Source organism: Equus caballus, chromosome 5 (genome assembly GCF_041296265.1).
Source record: "Equus caballus isolate H_3958 breed thoroughbred chromosome 5, TB-T2T, whole genome shotgun sequence".
Classification (NCBI taxonomy): Eukaryota; Metazoa; Chordata; class Mammalia; order Perissodactyla; family Equidae; genus Equus; species Equus caballus.
This window is the reverse complement of record NC_091688.1, coordinates 103,975,323-103,997,246: the sequence shown is the minus strand read 5'-3', so window position 1 is coordinate 103,997,246 and position 21,924 is coordinate 103,975,323. Positions and strand designations below refer to the sequence as shown.

The 21,924-nt window shown below is 43.1% G+C and overlaps 1 protein-coding gene across 25 annotated transcripts in view; it reads left to right on the top strand.

Moving 5' to 3' along the window:
- Positions 1-21,924, top strand: part of NFIA (nuclear factor I A) — a 520,959-nt gene that overhangs the window by 459,918 nt on the left and 39,117 nt on the right. For all 25 annotated transcript variants that reach the window (XR_011438921.1, XR_011438924.1, XR_011438925.1 and 22 more), the window contains 2 exons: positions 9,717-9,895; positions 12,143-12,308. Coding sequence is in view for 17 of the 25 variants with exons in the window: in XM_070267567.1 (XP_070123668.1) it covers positions 9,717-9,895; positions 12,143-12,308 (345 nt within the window). In the remaining 8 variants the exon portion in view is untranslated. The remainder of the gene's footprint in view (positions 1-9,716; positions 9,896-12,142; positions 12,309-21,924) is intronic.

The following is a 21,924-nucleotide window of genomic DNA, read 5'->3' as shown; positions in this document are numbered from 1 at the left end:
GGCGATGCCCTCAGAAGCCTGCGTGCCTCTCTCCCAGCTCTGCTCTCCTCTGTGAACTTTGTTCTCAGGCTAAATCGCCTGAGATTGTGGCCCTTCTCATGTGAGCAGCTCCAGGATTATTCCCCCAATTCAGTGATCTCAGGGGAGGAGAGCGGCTTTCCCACAGTACGTCGAGGAAAGGCCCTACTCCTGGGTGCTTTGGCTCTGATTGGCCTGGGTTGAGTCATTTGCTCACTTTTAAAATAATTCTTATCTTTAAAAGATGATAGAGTTTCTCATTGGTGTAGTCTCGGTTCCATGCCCACCTACAGAGCCAGGGGATGGGGTTATGTCCCCCTAACCATGGGGGCTGAGGCTGAGGGAGAACAGGCTCCCACAGAAGCCTTAGAGCCCTGTCTGCACAGGGACGGTAAAGGACTTCCAGGCAGCCTAAGCTGAGAGCTGTCTACTGCAGGAGGCAGGAGCAGAGCTGTCGTGAGCGCTGGACAGCGGGCTCGGGTCACTCGGAGCAGGTGACTTACTCCTGCTGTGAGGGCCACAGAGCACACGTCAAATCCAGGCCTAGAAGAGTGACTGAGTCCATGCCGTACTCGTCCACAAAACCAGTTCAGCCCCGGATCCTGTGTCTCCCGTTGCCACGCTGCACTGTGTGATCCTGGTGACTTCTCACAGACCCTAATATATTCCAGGAGAATCTCCCTCAGAGTGGCACATAACCCGGAGTCTAGCCCAGTGTCTGGCATGTGGTAGATTCTCAGCACAGACATTCTAGTGAGTGAGCCCACTACATACAGGGCACTACGACCAGTAATTCTAACCCTTAGAAGAGTCTTTTAAATCAGCGCTGCTTTACCCAATTTACACACAAGGACGTGCAGGCTCGGAAATGTTAAAGAACTGTGTGGATCAACATAAGGGGTGAATGGTTTCAGATCCAGAGTGATGGGGCTCTGAAGTCCATACAAGACGTAGAATCCCATTTGGCAGTGGAGGAAGCAAGGAACAGGGAGATGGACACCCAGCTGGGGTGAACGCCGGGTCCCCTGACTTCAACCCTGGAGGGACCCTCCCCAGGCCTCGTGCCCTTGTGTGAGGTGCACCAACAGGAGGGGTAAATCCTTAGTCCTGCAGGGTGGGCTCAGGAGAACACTCAAACAGCAACCACACTTCAGTGACCACGTCGCTCAGAAACAGGGCTCACCTGCAGCTAAACCTGGCCGCTTGGTCAGGTTGCCACACACCAGTGGCGGCTTCGTGCTTGTCGTGGGGTTTTGTTTGTTTAGTTGATAGTTTTGCCTTTTTTTAAACATTGGCAAAGACTCGCAGGCGGCTGAGGTGCCAGCACTCGTGGCGCTCCGAGAGCCCAAGCCCTCCCGCAGCGACGCCCGTGACATCTCCGCAGGACCGCAGCTCGCAGCTCAGAGCACTTCCAACAGGTGCTTGGAGGATCCCCGCCTATTTCTGTTCATCTCTGTGGTCATCCAGTCTGTGCTGGCGGGTGTCTTCTTAGGTGTTGGATTTGTGTTTTACTCTTCATCTCTTCCTCATCGTATTGCTTGCATGTTACGTAGAAGCTCGAGTTCCCTACTTGGAACTTGTCAGCTTTGCTTATTAAACGGCCACTCTCCTGGGCCGGCCCCATGGCCTCACGGTTAAGCTCGGCACGCCCCACTTTGGCAGCCCGGCTTCGGTTCCTGGGTACAGACCTCAGTTAGTGGCCATGCTGTGGCGGCGGCTCACAGAGAAGGAAAAAAAGAGGAAGATGCACAGATATTAACTCAGGGTGAATCTCCCTCAGAAAACCCCGCAGTCACCACTGCCACGTGGTGTTTGAACACATTTCCCATCAGCAGTCTTGGCGGCTTGGGCAGTTCGTGCGCAGGTATCGCACGTTCAGAGAAGAGGCCCTGTTAGGATCCACAGGCGGGGACTCTCGCTCTCAGAGCTTGAACTAGCAGGCGCAGGGTTTTAAAACTTCCCGAAGCCAAGGCGTCTTAGAGACTGAGTCCAGATATACTCTAGAACTTAATATCCCAGACACATTCTTAAAAATGATTTCTTTTATGGCACGTGCTCCCTTGTTTCAGATTTTTTGGATTTCAGTGTGATCAGCCTGCATCAAGTGTACTGAATTATTGTAATGTCATCCCAGAGTCTGAGTCCCACACCCCTGGAACTGGAAGCCAGCTGGGCTTTAGCAGTCGTGTAGTTCACACTCCTCATTCTGCAGATGAGAGAGCTAGAGGAGCGAGAAGTTGCCCACGTCTCTAAGCCAGGTGGTAGCAGAAATAAACCTAAACCCCAAGTCCCTTTATCTCATTAGAAACTTTTCCTGAAAAGTGCCCCAGGTCTTCAAAACACTGGGTTTTTTAGCATTCAATGTGTATTATATCTGTAATAAGCAACTCGCAGTGACTAACAGGGTGGGCCCTGCAGGGGAAGTGGAGGTTTCCATTGTATCTGGGTCTGGGAGGGCGTGAGGAGGCCCTGCTCTCATTCTAGTTAGGTCAGAAGTCTGCCTGGGTAGCAGGCGGCTGCATGGTTAAAGGGGAGGTCAGTGTGGACACTCAAGGATTGTGGGTCTAAGTGAAAAAGAGAGTCTAGAAAGAGACGGACCCATCACTCTTAAGTTTATAGTTAAGTGTCAAAGAGTCTGAGATTTAAACAAAGGTAGGGAGTCAGTTTATATCGTCAAAAAAGAGCCTTTATATGGCATCATATTTATGACTATTAAATCAAGGTTGTTGCTGTTGTTGCTTTGGTCTTACACTTTGTTGTTTATGGAATTTTTTTCAAGACCCTCCTGTCATATCCATACTTGATAGTACATACTCTGTCATCAACATCTATGTATTCATTTGTCCAGGAAACAGACAGGCAACAGGGACCTCTTCCTCAGCATTGCTTCTCCCTGTGTATTCTGCCATCAGAACGGATCTTAGCACATGGAGCAGATCCAATTTATTCGTTTCCCTTCCTCATCCCCATCCTCACCTGGAATGGTATTACCAATAAAAGAAACTATTGATTGATTACTTAACCACATGGTCGGGAATCACGCCATGTGCCTTATGTACATTGTCTTGTTTAATCCTCACCACAAATCTAGGAGATATTATTAGCCCCATTATACAGATGACAAAACTGAGTCATAGAGAAGTTCGGAAACTTGAGGCATAGCTGGTAAGTGATGGAGCTAGAATTTCAATCCGTGTCTCTCTGACTCCAAAGCCCACTCTACTTTCTAACTCATCTGTTGAACTTAGAATGATGCACACACAGTGTGGGAAACCAGCACAGACCAAAGCACAGTAAATAAGGGTGGAGAGGGACAATCAAAGAGCTACAGTGGCAAGGGGTGAGGGTGAATGGGTGAAGATGGTCGAAAGGTACAAACTCCCAATAGGAAAAAAATACAGAGCCAGCCCTAACGGCCTAAGTGGTTAAAGTTTGGCGCTCTCACCACTTTGGCGGCCTGGGTTTATTTCCTGGGCAAGGAACCACACACACCTGGAGCCGTGCTGTGGCGGCAGCTCACGTAGAGGAACTAGAAGGACTTACAACTAGGATACACAACCATTCACTCGGGCTTTGGGGAGGAAAAAATGGCAGTGGATCATTAATGGAGATGTAGAAGGCAAGCAGATTGCTTTAGAAAGCTTCCAAAGGTGAGGCTTCAGCAGAAAGTCCAGCTGGAACAAGGACAGGGTGTGGTAGGGAAGAGATGGAAGGAGCGGTGACGTCAGGTGCTCAGCTCACACTCAGAGCATGGCAGGTGTTTGGAGAGTGAACAGGAATTGTGTGGGTCTACACCAGGGGCCAGCAGGCTCTGTCCCACAAGTCAAATCCAGCCCTCTGCCTGTTTTTGAGAAAAAATAAAATTTTGTTGGAACATAGCCACACCCGTTTGTTTATGTGATCTTTGTGGCTGCTTCCGCGCTATAGGAGCAAAGTTGAGCAACTGCAGCAGAGGCCGTGGGGCTTGCAAAGCCTAAACTCCACTCTCTGGCCTTCCCAGAAGATGTTTGCCAACCCCTGGTCCAGACTATAAATCAGGGCCTTTGAGCAAGAATTGATCTCAATAAAAGTTTAAAAAGACCTTGACCTCTCTTTCTCCCACTCCTTTTATTGTGTATGTTTTTCCAAAAGACATTGGCATCTGATCTCCACCCTGAAGATCTCCTTAACTCAAGCAGAATACTAGACTATCAGCTGCCTTGGAAATCTCCTGTGGCCTGAAGTTACTTTGTCTGGTAGCAATAATATACAAAGATTGGTGTTTTCCAAGTCAGATGTTTCTCTCGCTTGACATATCCAGGTCCTTTCACGTGCATCTCATCTCAGTGATGTTAACGATATGTACTATATGTTTTGAAAACCTTGGCTTGCTTGTGTCAAAGGTTTGTTATTTAGAAAAGGTTCTACCTCCTAAAGGTTTGAAAACCATTGCCAATTCATCTTTCCTTGTGTCTCTGTTAAAATAAATCCCAGAACCCCAAACTTCTAGGTTTTCATAAACTTTCAAACTTCTAGGCAGGTCTGACTCATGCATGATTTATAAATTATAGCTATGTACCATTAAGATAGATTTCTCAGCTTGAGGTAGGCTTTTATGGTGTTACATATTGTGGTTTTGAATTTCCAAAGAAACAAAGTATATAGTAGTTGACAAGCCAAACAATTCAAGTTCCACATGCCCTTTTTTTTAAGTGCAGTTTTTTTCTTCCACTTTCTTCTCCCTTTAGAGCTCTGCCTTATTAAACTCTTTCCTTATAAATATGGGTAGTCAGGAGTTCTTAATGCCACCTTTTACTCTATGGAAATGGTTATTTGTCTAAAGAACATTTTACTGCTGAAGACGGATGAGCAGCCTTTTCTTGCAGTGGTGCCAACAAAGAGAAGTAGTTTGGAATCTCACCTGTTGCCACTAACTTAGTGTTGCTTAACGATAAGACTGTGAGGGTTCAGGAGTGATCATTCGTCGTGTGGGGGAGCGGGCTGCGTGTGGGCGTTGAAGGAGGTTCTCCTTTATTGTCTGCACCACACTCTGGACAGCTGTTCTGTGGAGCCTGCCACTGAGGCGCGACTAGGATTGAAGGGCCGGTGCCAGAAAGCAGAAAGCTAACGTGAAAAGAATCCGGGCCTGTCCACTCTGTGAGAATCTGTGGTGGTCCGTAGACGAGGAATAAAGAAGTTGAGCCCATGCCAGGGTTAAATACAGGAACAGACTTCAACCCATGAAATTTTGGGTTGAGGAAAAACATGGGAGGATTATTAGAATTCTTGGAGGTTATGTTTGGGAAATACTAAGGAAGACTACGTTCTTCTATCTTTTTCTTCCCTAAGACTTAAAATGAAATACCCGGTTGCACACCTACCTGGCCATGCCTCCCTGGTGTCATCTCAGAGGAAGAATGTGTGTGTATCCGACCTCCTCCCTCCGGTGGAGTCACAGCCCAGAATCCCTTGTTGGGTCATGTGTCTGTCAACATACACCATAATACAGTAAAGACTTTGACCTTCTCCTTCCCCTGTCTTAATCACTTCTGCTTTAAAGGAGGAAGCATTTTTAAGTTAAAAAATATATGTTTAATTGTGTTGCACTTTTAACAACTTCTCTTTCAAATTAAAATCAAGAGAGTCTTTTTTAGAGAATTTGTGGGTGTGCAAACAAGTAAACCAACCTGCCTGGCCCGCTTTCTTTGTTTAAGCATCTGGGAATGTAGCCACTTTGTGGTGAGTGACCAGGCCCCGCACCCCCTGGGAAGCCCTGGTTCTTGCGTCTTTCACTGTGGCTGCTCTGTTCAGAATGTGTAGGCAGTGCCATTCCAGCCAGAGAAACCTGATCAAAGTTCCTCCTTCCCGTTTTGTTCTTTGTGAAAAGCCCAAGCAGTTGTCTTAAACAAGTCTGACCTCTGGTTTAGGTTTAAACCCCTTGTGAGATGCATCCAGTATGGAGTCCTGACGCTCTGCCTCTCATGGCCTGGGGTACTAGGAGTGTTAGCCCCCAGAAGCAGCCAATTTTGTAGTGCCTTTTAATACACAAAATTGTATTAACATCAACATGGATACAGATGGATGCACGGCAATAAACGGTAACCACTTGAGAAAAGCTTTTATTGACTCTCGAGTAAATAATGCACATTTTAAAGGATCTAAATATGTATTTACATAATGTGCTGCAATTTTTTATAGTGTCAACTACTCACACACACACATCCATGAGAGATGTTTTTCTCTGTCAAAAATTTGGACTCATACCATTCTTTGTGTGTTGTGTTAGCACTGTTCCAGATTCATAATGGTCATTTCTCTTCTGTAGGGCCTGGTCTGACCATCTCAGAATACGTCCATTGAATTTGATTGATTGATTAATTGATTGAACCCCAACAAAACTTTCTAAAGTGATTTGAGACTACTTACACAAAAACTTAGGCACACTGAAAACGTCTAATCCAAGATAAAAGAGAGAAAACAAGAACTAGGAAAGGAAAAAAACCATTTAGGCGTTGCTGAGATCTTAAGTCTGAGCTTTGGAGCCATGAAGAGCCTGCCGAGTGCCCTGTCCAGTGAGGGTCCTGTTGACAGGTGATCCCGAGAAACAGCAGGGCGTCGTGCATTCAGCAGAACTTTGCGATGTCTCTAACACAACCATTTTCTATTGAAAGAAATTAGAGCTCCGAATCTTGAATGATTTATATCCAGTTCCACACTGAACTACTGGCTGAACCAGAAAGTCCAAGGCATGAGAAAGTGAGGGTGAAGGATGACCCTTTGAAATGCAGACTCGGCAATTGCCTAATTTCAATCTACAGCCTAAATGATTTCCTGGTATTAATTAAGAATTAATTGATCCTTATAAATCAGTCACTATAGAATTAACTCTATGTAGTACCATGTGTTCTCAGGTTTGTGTTAAAATAAACTCTATGCCACAAGGAAAAGGTGAGTAAATTGTTTTTAGTAAGATATAGTAAAGAAACTAAGATCTAAATTTAAGTTGTTACTTATTTTCTTTTACATATTTAACAACAACAACAACAAAAAGAGAGCAAGGATGTTTATTAACAATTAAGGGAAGAATTCCAAGATCCTGTTGAATTATTTCCTCTGTCAAATTTCTTTAACTTTTATCCACCTGATGTTTGCCCAAGGAAATATTTCCCTTGGGCAGCATTCTCTGTTGGCCTCCATGATTTCATAATCTAACAGTCGTTTATCGCTTTCCATTGAGCTCCTGAAGCATTGCCACTTTATCATCAAGGTCTGCTTCCCAGGGGCCCTTAATAATGGAGTCGCCACCTATGTGTCTGACACGCTGCAGAAGTTGAATGTATCATTTTGTTATGTTCAGTACGTTCCCAGCTTTGTTTGGAAAATGCCACGTTCCCTACCTAACTAGAAACTGTTTGGTCAAATGCAGGACACTAGGTCAAAGTTTCTTGCTATCAGTAAAGACAACCATACCATATTATTATTATTATTATTATTATTTTTTTTTTTTTTTTAAAGATTGGCACCTGAGCTAACAACTGTTGCCACTCTTCTTTTTTTTTTTTCCCTGCTTTTTCTCCCCCAAATCCCCCCAGTACATAGTTGTATATTTTTTAGTTGTGGGTCCTTCTAGTTGTGGCATGTGGGATGCCACTTCACCATGGCCTGATGAGCGGTGCCATGTCCACACCCAGGATCCGAACCGGCGAAACCCTGGGCCGCCAAAGCGGGGTGTGCGAACTTAACCACTCAGCCACGGGGCTGGCCCCAGCCATACCATATTAGATGAAAAAATTCCTTTGGTGCTTTAAAGCCAATAGCACAATTTGCAAAGTAATAGATGATCAGAGCCATTTGACGTTTTAGCTTGTGAGTTTTAACTCAGAGACAATTATGGGTTCCAAGATTTATCATTCATTGTGTGAAGCCCTAAGTTTTGCCAGTTTTTCTACAAGCTCCCTGGCTCTTGCCAGGTGAAAAACCCCCAAAGTTTTAGATCTATCTTTATTTGTATGGTTATTTTATTAATTTCAGTACCACTCATGTATTTAATCATTCATTGTACATTCAACCAATATTTATTGAGTGCCAGACGCTATCCTGGGGATATGACAGTAAACAAACAGATAGAAAAACTATTTACTAAGATGAGAAAGACTGAGAGAAGAGCAAAGATGAGGGGTGGAAGATGGACAGGAACTCTGGTTTGAATAGGCTGTGTTCAGGATGCCCTCAGTTGTATAACTGAAGACAGGACTTTGCGTTGGCTCGCTGTTGTATCCCAAGCCCATAGTAGGAGCCTGTGAATATTTGTTGGACAGGTTAAAGCTGGCATGAACGAAAGGGTTCCATCAGGGCATCTGCAAGACGTGGACTGGACTGTCGCTTCTACTACAAACCCCCATTTCCACTCTTTAAAAGCTACAGATGCCATTCTGAACCTCAACGTCCTGGCCATCTCAGTTATTAGAGAATACCCCAACCCTAAAGATATCCCAGCATGGAAGCAAGAGCTCATGCCCAGGGATCAGTAGGACACGTCCTCTTGCACAGTCCTCAGTCGTGCCAGTGGGATGGTGGTAGGAAGCATGGCCTGTCTTACTTAGGTTTCTTAGTGCTTTTACGAGTCACTCTTAGTATTAGCAAAGTCTTGTTCTCCAAGAATTTGGGCATTCCTTTGTTTTCTCTTTGCAGGGGCTCCTTGAGTTTAAAGATTTAAACCAAGAAAAGTAAGGAAAGAGGGATACTCTCATCTGCGTTTATTTGGGAAGTGTTTCTCTGGTCCTCACTGAGAAGTGAGCGCTGCTGTCTTGGCGTTACTTGGTTTGAGTATCTTAAACCCTGGGGCTGCTCTTATCCTCTAGCAGGTTTTATCCATCATCCTTCCAATTAAAGGGCAGAAGTTCTCTCAGAAAAATTATTAAGCATTTCACATAAGCTTTTTAATCTAATGTAATCGTCGTCTTGTACAAACAAAATTTACCAGGGTTCATGTATAAGGGGCTAATAGTTGTCTGAGGCTTTTATCAGTCTTCATGGTCAAAGGGCCAGCAGTGTGGCAGGTGTCACTGCCTCCTCAGCCTGTGGCTTCCCCTGCTCTAACACTCACGCCTTTCTGAGTTTGGCTTTGAAATGGTAAAAAAATAAAAAAAAGGCGACATAAACTTTCCAGGTAAAGTGAGGCACCCAAATTGCACAGGATTGTTAAGTGATCACTTACTACATACTTCAAAAAAATTTCATCCTGAATTAGTCCCTAGAAATTTCCTTGAAAGGGACATAAGAGCTTTAACAATGAATTATTGTCTATGGATAGCTCAGCATGAAAGGGGGTCCATATGTGCAAACTGGAATTTGTCATATGTAATGCCAGTTAGATCAGGTCTAATCTGCCAAATACATTTTTTATTGCTTGCTTCATTAAAAAGGCTCTTAAGGTAATGAATAATCTTCAGCTTCACCCAGGATTATTAATGCCTTTATAACTCATGTCCACTGAAAATAGAAAGACAGCTTGAAACTCTACCCTGAGCTAACCTCTGTGTTTGTCTCGAGCCTTGGGGAAGATCTGTCAGCCCTCTCCAGTGTTCAGCTCAGTCCCATGAGCAGTACTATGCGCGGGGTCAGGAGACAAGGTTGCAGAAGGAGGGCTGAATCAGGTGTAAAAGCTGCAGCAAAGCAAGTCTTTCTCTTTGTAACTCTGGCATTTCCTTTCCCTGTAGCAAGTCCACACGCAACACCATCGACTCTTCACTTCCCGACGTCACCCATCATCCAGCAGCCTGGGCCCTACTTCTCACACCCAGCCATCCGCTACCACCCTCAGGAGACGCTGAAAGAGTTTGTCCAGCTTGTCTGCCCTGATGCTGGTCAGCAGGCTGGACAGGTGGGGTTCCTCAATGTAAGGAAACCTCTTTTTTTCACTTTCTTTAGAAATATTAACCAAATGTAAAAATAACAAGGGGAGACCTTGTGACCATGTGACCTTGTGTTCTAATGTTGTGCTGACTGACTGAAGGCAAATGTCATATTTGTTCTAGATTGTGGGAAAGTTAACTTACTCTAAGAGTGAGTGGCCAGGGTTTAAAAACAGTGTTTGTATTAAGTTCGCCACTGTCAAGTTTATGGATATAAATCATCTCAAGGCTGAACTATATAACCTTCTAGTCTGTGGGCTGGTCATTCCACCTCCTGCATGCTAACCTAGGGCTCACACAGTTAACAAAATAGAAAGACCAAATAATTGTAAATAACGATTTGAGGTGGTGGGGAGAGGTAGAGGGATGAGGGGACACAGATGTTTCAGATCAACTAAGTTGATATTTTTAAAAATACAGTCTTCTAACACTTTAGAGCAAATTGACCAGCACTTGAACTCAAGATGCTAGAAGTACAGTTTATTGTGGTTTGTTGTTTCTGCAAGTAGTTGTCTTTCCCACTTATCTTTGTGTAAAGCTAAACAGTATGCAATAGCTTCAAATGAATGTTTTTGTTTTTTTCTCAAATAAACCAAATAATCACATTTGAAATAATATTCCAAACGTACAAGTGATTTCTTAAAATCACAAATTTTATCTCAAATATAGAACTAAATGTTTACAATGGATATCTATATCCCAAGGCCAGTAATAATAATAATGAAGGGTAAACAATGACCAGCATGAAGCAAAATGTGATTTTCCTTTTCTCCTCATAATCGCTCATGAAGCCACAGATTAGCCATAACTATTATTGGCTAATTTAGAAAATTATATCACAGTGCTCTATCACTGATTTTCTTCCCTTGCAGAAATACCTGATTCTGCATATCTGAGACAGAGCAGGCAGCTTTGACTAATGTCTGGTGATGTGTTAGCAGATACATTTCTGTCTAGACAACAAATCAATATGGCGCCTCTTTTCTTTTTGCTTGTGTACTCCTTTGCTTGGCTCATTCTGAAGCATTCACTTATGGACTTCTAGGCCACTCAGAAATCACACACAAGCAAGTTTGCCGGCAAGAAAGTGCACATTCTGACTGTCAGATGAGATAGTCTCTGAGGAACAATGCTAAATATGTCAGTGACTGTTGATGAGGGAGTGAGGCTGCCTGTGCAGAATTATGAAGCTTACACTTAAAATCCTGGGACACAGGGCCTCCCCCAGCTGAGTTTTGATTAGGGACTGTGGCCTAAATAGAGCTCTCACTGTTGGTGAATGGTATCGCTGAGTCTGGGGTCAGAATGGCACGTGGGAAACCATGAGAGAACTGAAGTGACCACAGCATCAGGCATCTGACTTTCAAATTTCTAACTTTATTTAAATAGTCCTGACATCATCCTGTATAATTGTCAAATGCCCAGTGTTGCAGTTTGATCAACATTTTAAAGGGTTTAAGGTGGGTCTCCTCATGGGACTATTTTGAAAAACTTGAAAATAAAATGGATTTTATTGCTTTCTTCAGAGGGAAACTTTCTTTTGTGAAAGAGCTGTTATTTGGTGGTTCTAACATCAGGTGGCCAAATAAATATGACTCTTATGGCATATGATTATATAATTTAAATCAAAATTAGAAGTGATATTTTTTCCTCGCAGAATTTTGACAGCTGAATTCTAAAGTTTCTGTGCCTGATGTTATACAATATGTGAAAGAAATTTATGTTCATTTAACATACTTATTAAATGCTATATAATAATAACTTTGAAGCATGAGAATTTTTTTTGTCTCAAAGACGTATTTAGGAAACTTCATTATATCTATATAAATAGACATGATGGAATAATTCTGCAATCTATAAAGCACATATTAAATAAATATTTAATAATCATAAGACTGATGATGAAGGTAGCAGCTAAGACAGAATCAAAACATTCTAAGGAAAAGTTGGCGGGTCATTTCACAGAACCAGGATGCAAAGAAGGTCGGAGTAATCCAAGAGATAGGTTTGGGATGCATTGAGCATGTGTGCCTAAAACTGTACTTTTGTGGAATACCTTAAGAACAGCCCAACAATTCTTCATCCGTATATTCTTATGGAGGAATCCAAGCAGCTAGAATACTTAGTAATTTACGTAGGTGCCTAATGATCTTTTGTTTCAGAAGCAGCTAATGGTTCGTGTCTGTTTCTTCTTTTTCTTGTGCGTGTCTTGTTTGGTTCCACCCTCACAGCCCAATGGGAGCAGCCAAGGCAAAGTGCACAACCCATTCCTTCCCACCCCAATGTTGCCACCGCCGCCGCCACCACCAATGGCCAGGCCTGTGCCTCTGCCAGTGCCAGACACGAAGCCTCCGACCACATCAACAGAAGGAGGTGCAGCCTCCCCAACCTCACCGAGTAAGTATGGATGAGATGAGGCGCCGGTCACTTAGAAAAGCGCTATGCACTTGGATCCACCCCAGGCTTGGTAACTCACTGCATGGGCTCTAGTGATAGACAGAGATCTCCAGCAATGGTTGTAGACTAAGTTTGCAGAGCCAAGACCAGATCAGAGTGAACCCCACCCTAGGGTACTGTCAGGCACTCTAGATGTGAAAATGACTGGGTGTTGGGTGGATAGGATGGTGTAACCACATGCTCAAGACAGAAATCAAAATATGAACTATTAAATTTTGCATATTTTTTGAGTGGCTTTGAATGCTGTCCTCTTGATCATCAAACAGCATCTACTTGCATGATTTCTTATTGGCAAAAAGTTCCTCATACTTCTGGATAGGCCTGCCTTCCAGTAACTTACAGCCCAAAAGAAATGTACTTAATGAGGTATAAAGATTATACACCTCATACATCAAACAGGAAAAAAGATTCTTAGATCACAGTAACAATTGAAAGGTGTGTACACTGAGCGTTTGCAGGAGGCGGAGCCTGGCGGAAAGCCAGAGCTGAAGCCGGCCTCACATGGCTGGACCAGCAGGGGAGGAGGCAGGAGATGGGAAATGGAAAGAGGGACAGCTCTCGGCTCTTCTCTGAGTAGTCTGGGAACATGGGGTCAGACAACCAGAGTTTCAAAACCTTTTTAGGTGATGAGAATAATGACTTGATGAATTAGAGGGAGAATGATTCTCCAGGTATTTCCTGATAGTTTAGAGATGACAAAGGGATAGAAACAGCTCTAACACAAATTGACGTTTATTAGTACCTGGAACAATATCAAAAAGAGTGATGGCTGGAGGCAGAGTTCCCAGGTGATGCATGGACTACCTGTCGTTGGCAGAAGGTGTGATTAGCACCTTCCCTAAAGCTTCACAGAGGGATAAAAGTGTAGGAAAGGATAGGAACTGTGATGGTGACCCTAAGGAGGGGAGGTCTTCAAGGAGATCTTTGAAGGAGGTGAGACAGACTGGGTGCAGGGAATCTACTGAGGGGAAAGGTTAGAGCAGACCAGGGAAGAAGTGTGAAGATCAAGAACCTGAGCAGCAGTAACAGAAGTTGAATGGAGGGGAGCACAAGGAGAGATGTTGTGTAGACATAAACTTTGGGATTGGACAGCCATTTAGATGAGTGTGGTGAAGGATGCCCAGACTACTCAGGCTCCTCACTTTCAGTGTTGGGAACAGAATGGTATTAGGTGCAGAAGGGAAAGGGCCAACGAGCAAATGAGCTTCTGTTGACACTGTGTTCCTTGAATTAATTCTGGGGACACTGAAGCCAAAATGTTTGGAGTCCGTCATGGACATGTGTCTGAGGGTGAGTTTGGGGTTATTTAGTATTTGTTAATTTTGATAATGCCCATAGAAATGAGGTGCATTGTGCATAGATTCTGGTTTTATAGCAAAAAGATTGAGGATCCAGGGGAAATTTTGGAGAGACCTCCTTCTCTTGGTAAGAGGTGGTTCAACACGTGACAACAAAGGAGGAAACCCTGAGTGCCTGATGACATAGGAAGCAGGCTGGGCTTGGCCTACAGATCTTGGAAACTCAGAAAAGACACAGAGGCTGTAGGTGTGTCCTGTTTATTGTGTATTAATGTAACATCTTCAAACAAGGCAGAAAAATCACCATCCCCAAACTCTAGTTAAGTCTCGTCACAGGGACATTGGCATACAGTCTGGCAGCCGCATACTCACTGTGTGCTGTGTGAGCCTCTGCATGCTGCTCTCCTGTTCATCTTCTCCCTGTGTGTGCAGGCCGAGGACAGTCCTTTGGAAGCCTTGTAGAGGAGTATTCTACCTGTTGTCTGTAAACATATCCTCACCTCCATGGTCCTTCTCTCGTGCACCCATGGTGCATTTTCCACTAGTGGGGTTGGGAAAGCGGAAATACCACGTGCAACTGTTGAAGTCTGAAGGATAGGGACTCAAATCCCCACCTTCCAAATTCCCAGCTGTGTTTCTCTTTGAGTCACAGTTTCCTCAGCTGTAAAAATGCAGTAATCATACTACCTGATTTATGTGAAATCAGCCTTGTTAAGCACCACCACCAGATGAATGGGAGCACTTTATCGTCTGCAAAACTCTTCCCCAGAGGAAGGCTCCAGGCCTGGGTAAAGTCAAATGTGTCCGTGGGACAGGCAGAGTCTGCTCAGCTCCTGCCTTTGGGGCTTCCTCCTGGACTCCTCCAGGGGCTCAGTCAGGTGCCTTGTGTGAGAAGACACGCGTCGTCCTGTGGGCCTGGCCTCAGGCGTTCTTTCAACATTATGGGGAGAAGTGTGGGGTGGGGGGCGGGTCTTGGCACATCCAATTCGTATGGTTGCATGTTTGTTAGAACAGTGTGTAAAGGTTTTTGGAAAAAGCAGAATCACAGGAGAGAGGCCTGAAGTTTGATATAGGTAATTTGATGCTTACTTTTTGAACCATAGGCTTTTAGGAATGTAGACTAAACAGAATGTTCTACTGATGACATAGATTTTTATCATCATAAATTTTTGCCCTTGTTTCTAGGCTTTTCTGGGGTTTGCTGAATTCATAGTAATATGTTGTTTCACAGCAATATCTGGCCTTGCTGTCTTTTACTTCATTAATAAAACAATGATAGTCTGGGAGTAATTGATAGCACAGGAGAAGACTCTCAAAATAAAAATATCAAAGTCCACTGGTCCACACTGGGAAGAGATTTAAGGACCCCCACAAAAAGTTCTCTTCCATGCCCTGATTTCTCAACCAATTGATAAATAAAATACAAGAAAAAGTCAGATGGGAGACGTGACAATCACCTATACTAATAGAGAACGTAGTTTGTAACTCTGGGTGAATGGGCTTCCCGATGCTGAACCCCCAAATCACACAGACAAATCTACCCAATCACTGGCAGTGCTGGACCACAGCAGGCCTTACCAAGTGGGAAGAGGAGCTGTGCCACTTCACTTACTCAGCTTTCATATTTTATGCACCTGCCATGGGCCAAGGACTGTGTTAGCTGATTGAGATACAGAGATGATTAATCCCTGCCCTAAATAAATGTGGAATTTACTGAGGGAGACAGCTGGCAAACGGGTACAGGAGGCCTTGGAGGGAGCTGGGTCCAGCACGGGCCTCGAGAGCAGATTTCTTTGGAGAGGGTGACTTCTGAGCTGTTTGGTAAGGGTGACACTCTGGTGTTTCAAGTCTAAGACAGAAGGTAGAACTTTTCTTCAGAAACCAGCTTGGGGGGTATCTAAAATTAGATTACCACTAGATAAAAATTTAGGAAAAATATAGTTTTATAAATTATATGCTTTCTTGGAAATTAAACCCCAGAGTGGTTGGTCCTGTGTATCTTTGTCCAGTTTGTTAGAGCTCAACTTCAGCAAAAAGAAACATCATGACGGGGTATGTTAAGTGTAGATGTTCGGCATCCCAACAGGATGTCCAAAATAGAGGCTTTTTTCAAAAACACTAGTTGACTAACCCAGAACAGCCTTTTCTGTCTAAGGGTTTGAAGGTGACTTGCAATAAAATAAGATTTAAAAAACAAAAGCTGGAAATCATGCCAAGGGTGTCCTACATGACCAGCTCTCCCAGGCCTCAGCTCCCTTGTTTGCTACTGGGAGTGACACTACCTGCTCCACCCACCATTGCAGGCAGACCGTCAGGCTGAACTGGGGGCGGATGTGCGGTGCTGCAGACATCTTAAGAGTCCAAGCATCGTATTTAATATCACATTATAATGAAATACAAATAGATGCCAGCCTAAAGCAGAGTGTGTATTTTTTAAACTAATCAGTTGCCTCTGGCAGCAATGCTCAACAGTGCAGCTGTGGCCAGAAACACAGGGGTAAAGCAGATTTCGGAAAAAATTTGCTTATGAAATAAGTACATTTTAATGAGAAAAATCCTCACCAGTGCCCTAAAAACCAGGGGAGTCGTGGTGGAGATAACAGTTCTGATCTCTTAGGGAGAACTCCTGGGCTGATGATTTGTTTGGAGAAAGACTGATGGACTACACCAGGTCTCTGTGGGAGACCACGATGGACAGAAGGGGTGACCTGGAGGAGGCATTCACGAGGGACGTGTCCCGTTCCTGATGACTAACTACCGTGTGGGTTTAGATACCCAGTGAGAGAATTTCCTCTTTCACTCGTTCCGTAATAGCTGTTGACCATCCACCATGTGCCAAGCAGTTTTAGGTGCTAGGATACTGCAGAAAATGAGAGAGAGAGAAGATCCCTGATCTGATGGAGCTTTTCTTTTAGAGAGGAAAGAAAGATAGTCACCCAAGTAGTGAGTATAATAGGTAGGCCTGATGTCAGGTGGGGAAGTATAAGTGCTTCATAGGACACTAAGTGCCAGGGGCTGGGAGTGGTGGGGGTGAAGGCCGTCTGAGACCTGACGGCGGTTGGAGGGAGCCTGGGTCCGTGGGAGAAGAGCTTTCTGTGAGAAGGAGCAGCCAGTGCAGCCTGGCACATCTGAGAAGAGCCGAGAGGCCCATGTGTGTGTGTGAATGTGAGTGCATGAGGAGAGGAGCCAGGTCAGAGAGGACAGCAGAGTTTGGGAGCCAGGGCGAGGCAGTAATGCTGGTTCTTGCAGGCCCAGTGAGGACTTCGCCAGTGCTCCAGTGAGATGGGAGCGGAGGAGCGACAAGGACCAAGGTTTAACACATGCACTTTGACCGCTCTGTTCAAGATAGACTGCAGGGGCAAGAGTTACGCGGGGAGACAAGTTAAGACAGTGTTTTTGTTTTCTAATCAATAAATATCATGCATGTCTTCTACTCTTCTACATGCCGCCACTATCCTAGGCACAAGGTATGCAAAAGTGGAAAAAACACATGCTCCCCTTTCCTGTGGACAAACAATAATCAAAGTGTAAGTCAGCAGTAAGTTAGGGACCAGAAAGAGCAAAGTGTAAGTCAACCAGTAAGTTAGGGACCAGAGAGATCAAAGTGTAAGTCAACAGTAAGTTAGGGAGCAGAGAGTACAGTGGAGGAAACTAAGGCCAGGCTGGAGGTGGGTTCCACTGCAGCTGTCCAGGCCAGAGGCGCTAATGGGCCACCCAGCTCGGGTTGGAGGGGGATGAGAAATACTGGAAAGATAGAGCTGACAGAATTTGCTGACGTGTTAGATGTGGGTTGAGGGAAAAATGAGAGAAATCAACGGTGGCTCCTAGGTTTTGACCTGAGCAACTGGAAGGATGGAGTTACCGTGAACTGAAATGGGAAAACTCTGGGAAGAGCAGTTTTGGGTCAGGGGTGGGGATCAGAGTTTGGTTTGACCAAATTATCTTTGAGATGCCTATTAGATACGTTACTGATGAGACTAATTCTAACAACCTCTGACCTATGGCAACTCTTTGCAGTTTACTGAGCTTTTCCACGTGCATTGTCTCATTAATTGAGAAGGGGCCCCTTTTCAAAGGTGTAATGTAATGAATGGTGTTCCTCAGAGTCCTGAGGATGACAGCTCAAGACTAGGAGAAATCTCTCATGATATTTGGTTCTATTGGTGGTATGATAATGCAAAATGCACTATTCTTTTCCTTAATTAGTAACACAAAAACTCAATTTAAAATGCATAAAAATGCACATAATTTTCTCCATGCCTTCTTAGCCGTGAGGCTTTGATTGTTCAAAACTAGAATTCTGTTAAAATAGGAGCGTGTAATAAGGAGTTTCCTTTATTATTTATTTTTCTATCTCCAATGAATCTTTATATATATCTTTATATATATATATATATTCATTATATGAATGAAGATGAACCTGTTAACCAAGAATATAACAATAATCTATGACCAAATGGAAATGTTCTGGTATAATAATTAACATGTGTTGAGTGCTTTTTGGTTAGCAAAGCTCTTTACGCATATACATGATCTGGTCCTGGCTTCCTGAGACTTCTGTGGGGTCAGAATTTTATGGACAAGGAAGCTGAGGTTACTTTCCCAAGATTATGCTCCTTTGGTAGCCTGGTGGGGACTCAAGCCTGCTCTTTCTACTGCCTCATACTGTAGCTAAATAAAGTACAAAGCAGTAGGACATGATTTCTGGTTACTGAGGAGCCACAGCTGCCTGCTCATATCTGAAATTAGTAATAACAGCAGCAAAGTATCAAGTTTTACTAATGTGTCGGGCACTTCAAAAATTGTTTTTATGTGTATTATTTTGTTTTAATCCTCACAATAATCCTATGAAGTAAATACTTCCATTATTCTAATGGAGAAAGACAAGGCATGGCGAGATAAGACAGTGTTCTCAAGGTCACTCAGCCAGGTGTAGCAGCATCGTGACTCACCTTGAACCTGGAGTTCATGTGCTTGGCCAGAGCATCATAAATATCTTTGCTTTTGCCCAAAGCTTCCATATTTTTGCAGTGAAAACCCTATGGGAAAAATACAGAGGAAGATGTTAATGGTCATTTATGCTTGAGTGTGAACTGATTTCCGTTGCTGAGAGTAACTTGTATTATCAGGGAAAGGAAGAGACAGATTTCGAGGGAGAGAAGACAGTAACAGCAAAAAGGCACAAAAGAGGAGATGTTGCTAAAGGCAGATTTCCTTTGTTCTCTGGGCTCCCCAGAGCTTGGACTGTTGGTGAATACTTAGAAGAATTACTTTCTGAGTTTTCACCCAAATAATGACAGCTCTCCTTTTCACCAGCACTGTTTTCAAGTGTGTGACACATTGTTCTAATCAGTGATAGAGCTTAGAGCAAGTCAGTGAGTGACAGGCCACATCTACAGCATTTTTACATCTTTCAGAGAAGAACCAGTGGATTATTATGGGAATGAAAAAAAAGTTAGTGGTTTCCTTTCACAAAATACTTTTTACTACCGATACCTGGACTATTCCATTATTCTTTGCAAATATTTTAAATTTGAAAGAGTAAAAATTCACTCTTTGGTGTGCAGTTCTATGAGTTTTGATAACATCATGGATTCTTAGAGCCAGCACACAGGCAGGACACAGAGCGATTCCAAAGAACTCCCTCCTTATCCTCACTGACTCTTAAGTTAATGTCTGGTGTCATTCATGCCAGGGAAGTTATTTGACACTGATTTCAATTCCTCTACCAGAGCCGCTGCCATCCCCATTATATTTTAATTTTTTTTTTTTTTTTTTTTGAGGAAGATTTGCCCTGAGCTATCTACTGCCAGTCCTCCTCTTTTTGCTGAGGAAGCCTGGCCCTGAGCTAACATCCATGCCCATCTTCCTCCACTTTATACGTGGGACGGCTACCACATCATGGCTTGCCAAGCCATGCCATGTCCACACCCAGGATCCAAACCAGCAAACCCCATGCTGCCGAGAAGCAGAACATGCGCACTTAACTGCTGCGCCACCGGGGCGGCCCCATATTTTAACTTTTTATATTCTTCTGAATTAGATAGTGAGTTATGTTAATAGTGGCATCTCATATTGGAGGAGGGAAAGAGATTATTCGGTGGATGTGTTGGGATAACTGAGTAACCTTCCAGGAAAAATAAAATTCCTTATACCAAATAAATTCTAACTGGAGCAGAAAAATATAACATAGAAATGTTAAGCTTTAAAATACCACAGGAAAATATGGGACAAATTTTTTTTATAATAGTGGAGTAAGGAAGGCCTTTATAAGGAATACAAAAAACCAGAATCCATGAAAGGAAAGACTAATAAATTCTACTCTAAAAATATCAAAGATTTACACGTGGAAAAAAACACTGTAAACAAAGTCAAAAGACAAAAGAATAAAGTGGGGAAAATATTGGCAACACATGTGACAGAGGGCTAAGTTATCTACCATACAAGTAGTTTTCAGAGCAGTAAAAGAAAGACCAACAATCCAATAGAAAGACGTGAGCAGGCTATAGGAGTAGAGAGGTGGAGACAGTAGAAAGATGTCTTGCTCATGTAGCATAAAAGCAGTGCGGATTAAAACTTGAATGATATTTTTACCCATCAGATCAGCAAAGATCAAAAAGTTTCTTGACACATGTTGGTGAGTATGTGGAGAACAGCACCCTCCCACACTGTGAGACAGCAGTAAAGTGGTCCACCTCTTGAGAGGACAGTGTCGTTTTTCATATATATAAACTGTATGTATATATATGATTCATATATATAGTTTATATATGTGTATTTAGTCAAATACATCAAATTTAAATATAAGCTATGCATATAGTTGGACATATGAGCAAAGATGTACGTCAAATATTCGTTAAAACATTGATTATAATAAAAGATTGGCAATAACCTAAATATCCACCAATATAATGTACATTAGGAGCTATTTAAAAATAGAGAGACAGGTCTATGTGAATTCATGGAATAATCTTTGTGTTATATTAAGTCAGCAAAGGAGAGTTCTAAGAAGTGTGTATGGCATACTACAATGTAGTGGGACATTTGATTGTGTGTTGAAAGATGGAAGCTGGTTTGTTGGGGGTTAGCTCTTTGGTACCTTATCCAATAAGAATGAAAGATATTATTGTTTTAAATCCTCCTTTTATATCAAAATATAATGATTTCTTTGTTTTTTAAAATATCTATCTAATGATCTAAAAATCTTTTTTATACCTCAGTCGTTATAGAGACCAAACCTCACACTTGGGGGCGGGGGGCCTGTAAAATCCTTGGCAGTCCTCATACATCTAGCTTTTAGCTGTACTCACCCGCGCTCCAGTGTGGTAGGAAAATGTGTACTCTCTCTGGTCAAGAGTGGTGACCTCTGCCCTTGCAGATGGTGTGGAGTTCCGTGCAGGGTCAGCACTTTCTTGCACAGTCGTCGTCTGCTCACAAGTTCTGCTTTAGGGACCGATTGAATACGAATGTACATGTACTATCTTAAATCATAATTCTTCCTTAAATGCTTTCTGCAGAGTATTTCTACTTTGTGTGCAACCCAACTTTTTAATGTTTAATTTGCAAAAAAAACCAATAATTATTGAAAATCAGGCACTTTGATAGGTATTTTCGTATGCGTTACCTTAGTTGCATTTAATTATTGTTATAAATCTGCAAAATTGGAATTGTCAGCCCTCTTTTGAAAAATGAAACAGAGACTGAATCCAGACTCAGACCTAGGTCTGTTGGATTCTGAAGCCCAGAGCTGTCCTCTACCAGGACACGTGCTGTGTTGAGAGAGACTATCCAGCACCTTTCCTCTGAGAGTCCTGAGACGCTCCATAGAGGATTTTTATATTATTCCAACAGTAGCAGACTCTTGGGTGCGCTGAACTGGACAAACACAGAGAACAAGAGCTGAGAGATGGGTGTTGTGGGGTGGGGACGAGGCCCTCGGGCAGCAGTGAACCCTTCGTTTAGGGCAACACCTTCTCAGGTCTTGGTTTTGCCTCAGCTCTTTTACTTTTTCAGATGACAGATGAGTTTTAAGGTTTTCTTTATAAAGTTAATATATGGCAGTGTAGGGAACTTGAAAAATAAATAAAAATATAAAAAAGAAAACCATGTTCTCCTATAATCAACTGCTCACATAATCAACAATAATGGGTCTGGTTTTTCCCCATTTTTCATTGCATGTTTATGTGTGTATTTGTGTATATATGTACACACACATAAGATGATTGTGACCTACTGAATGTAATATTTTGTATGCTATT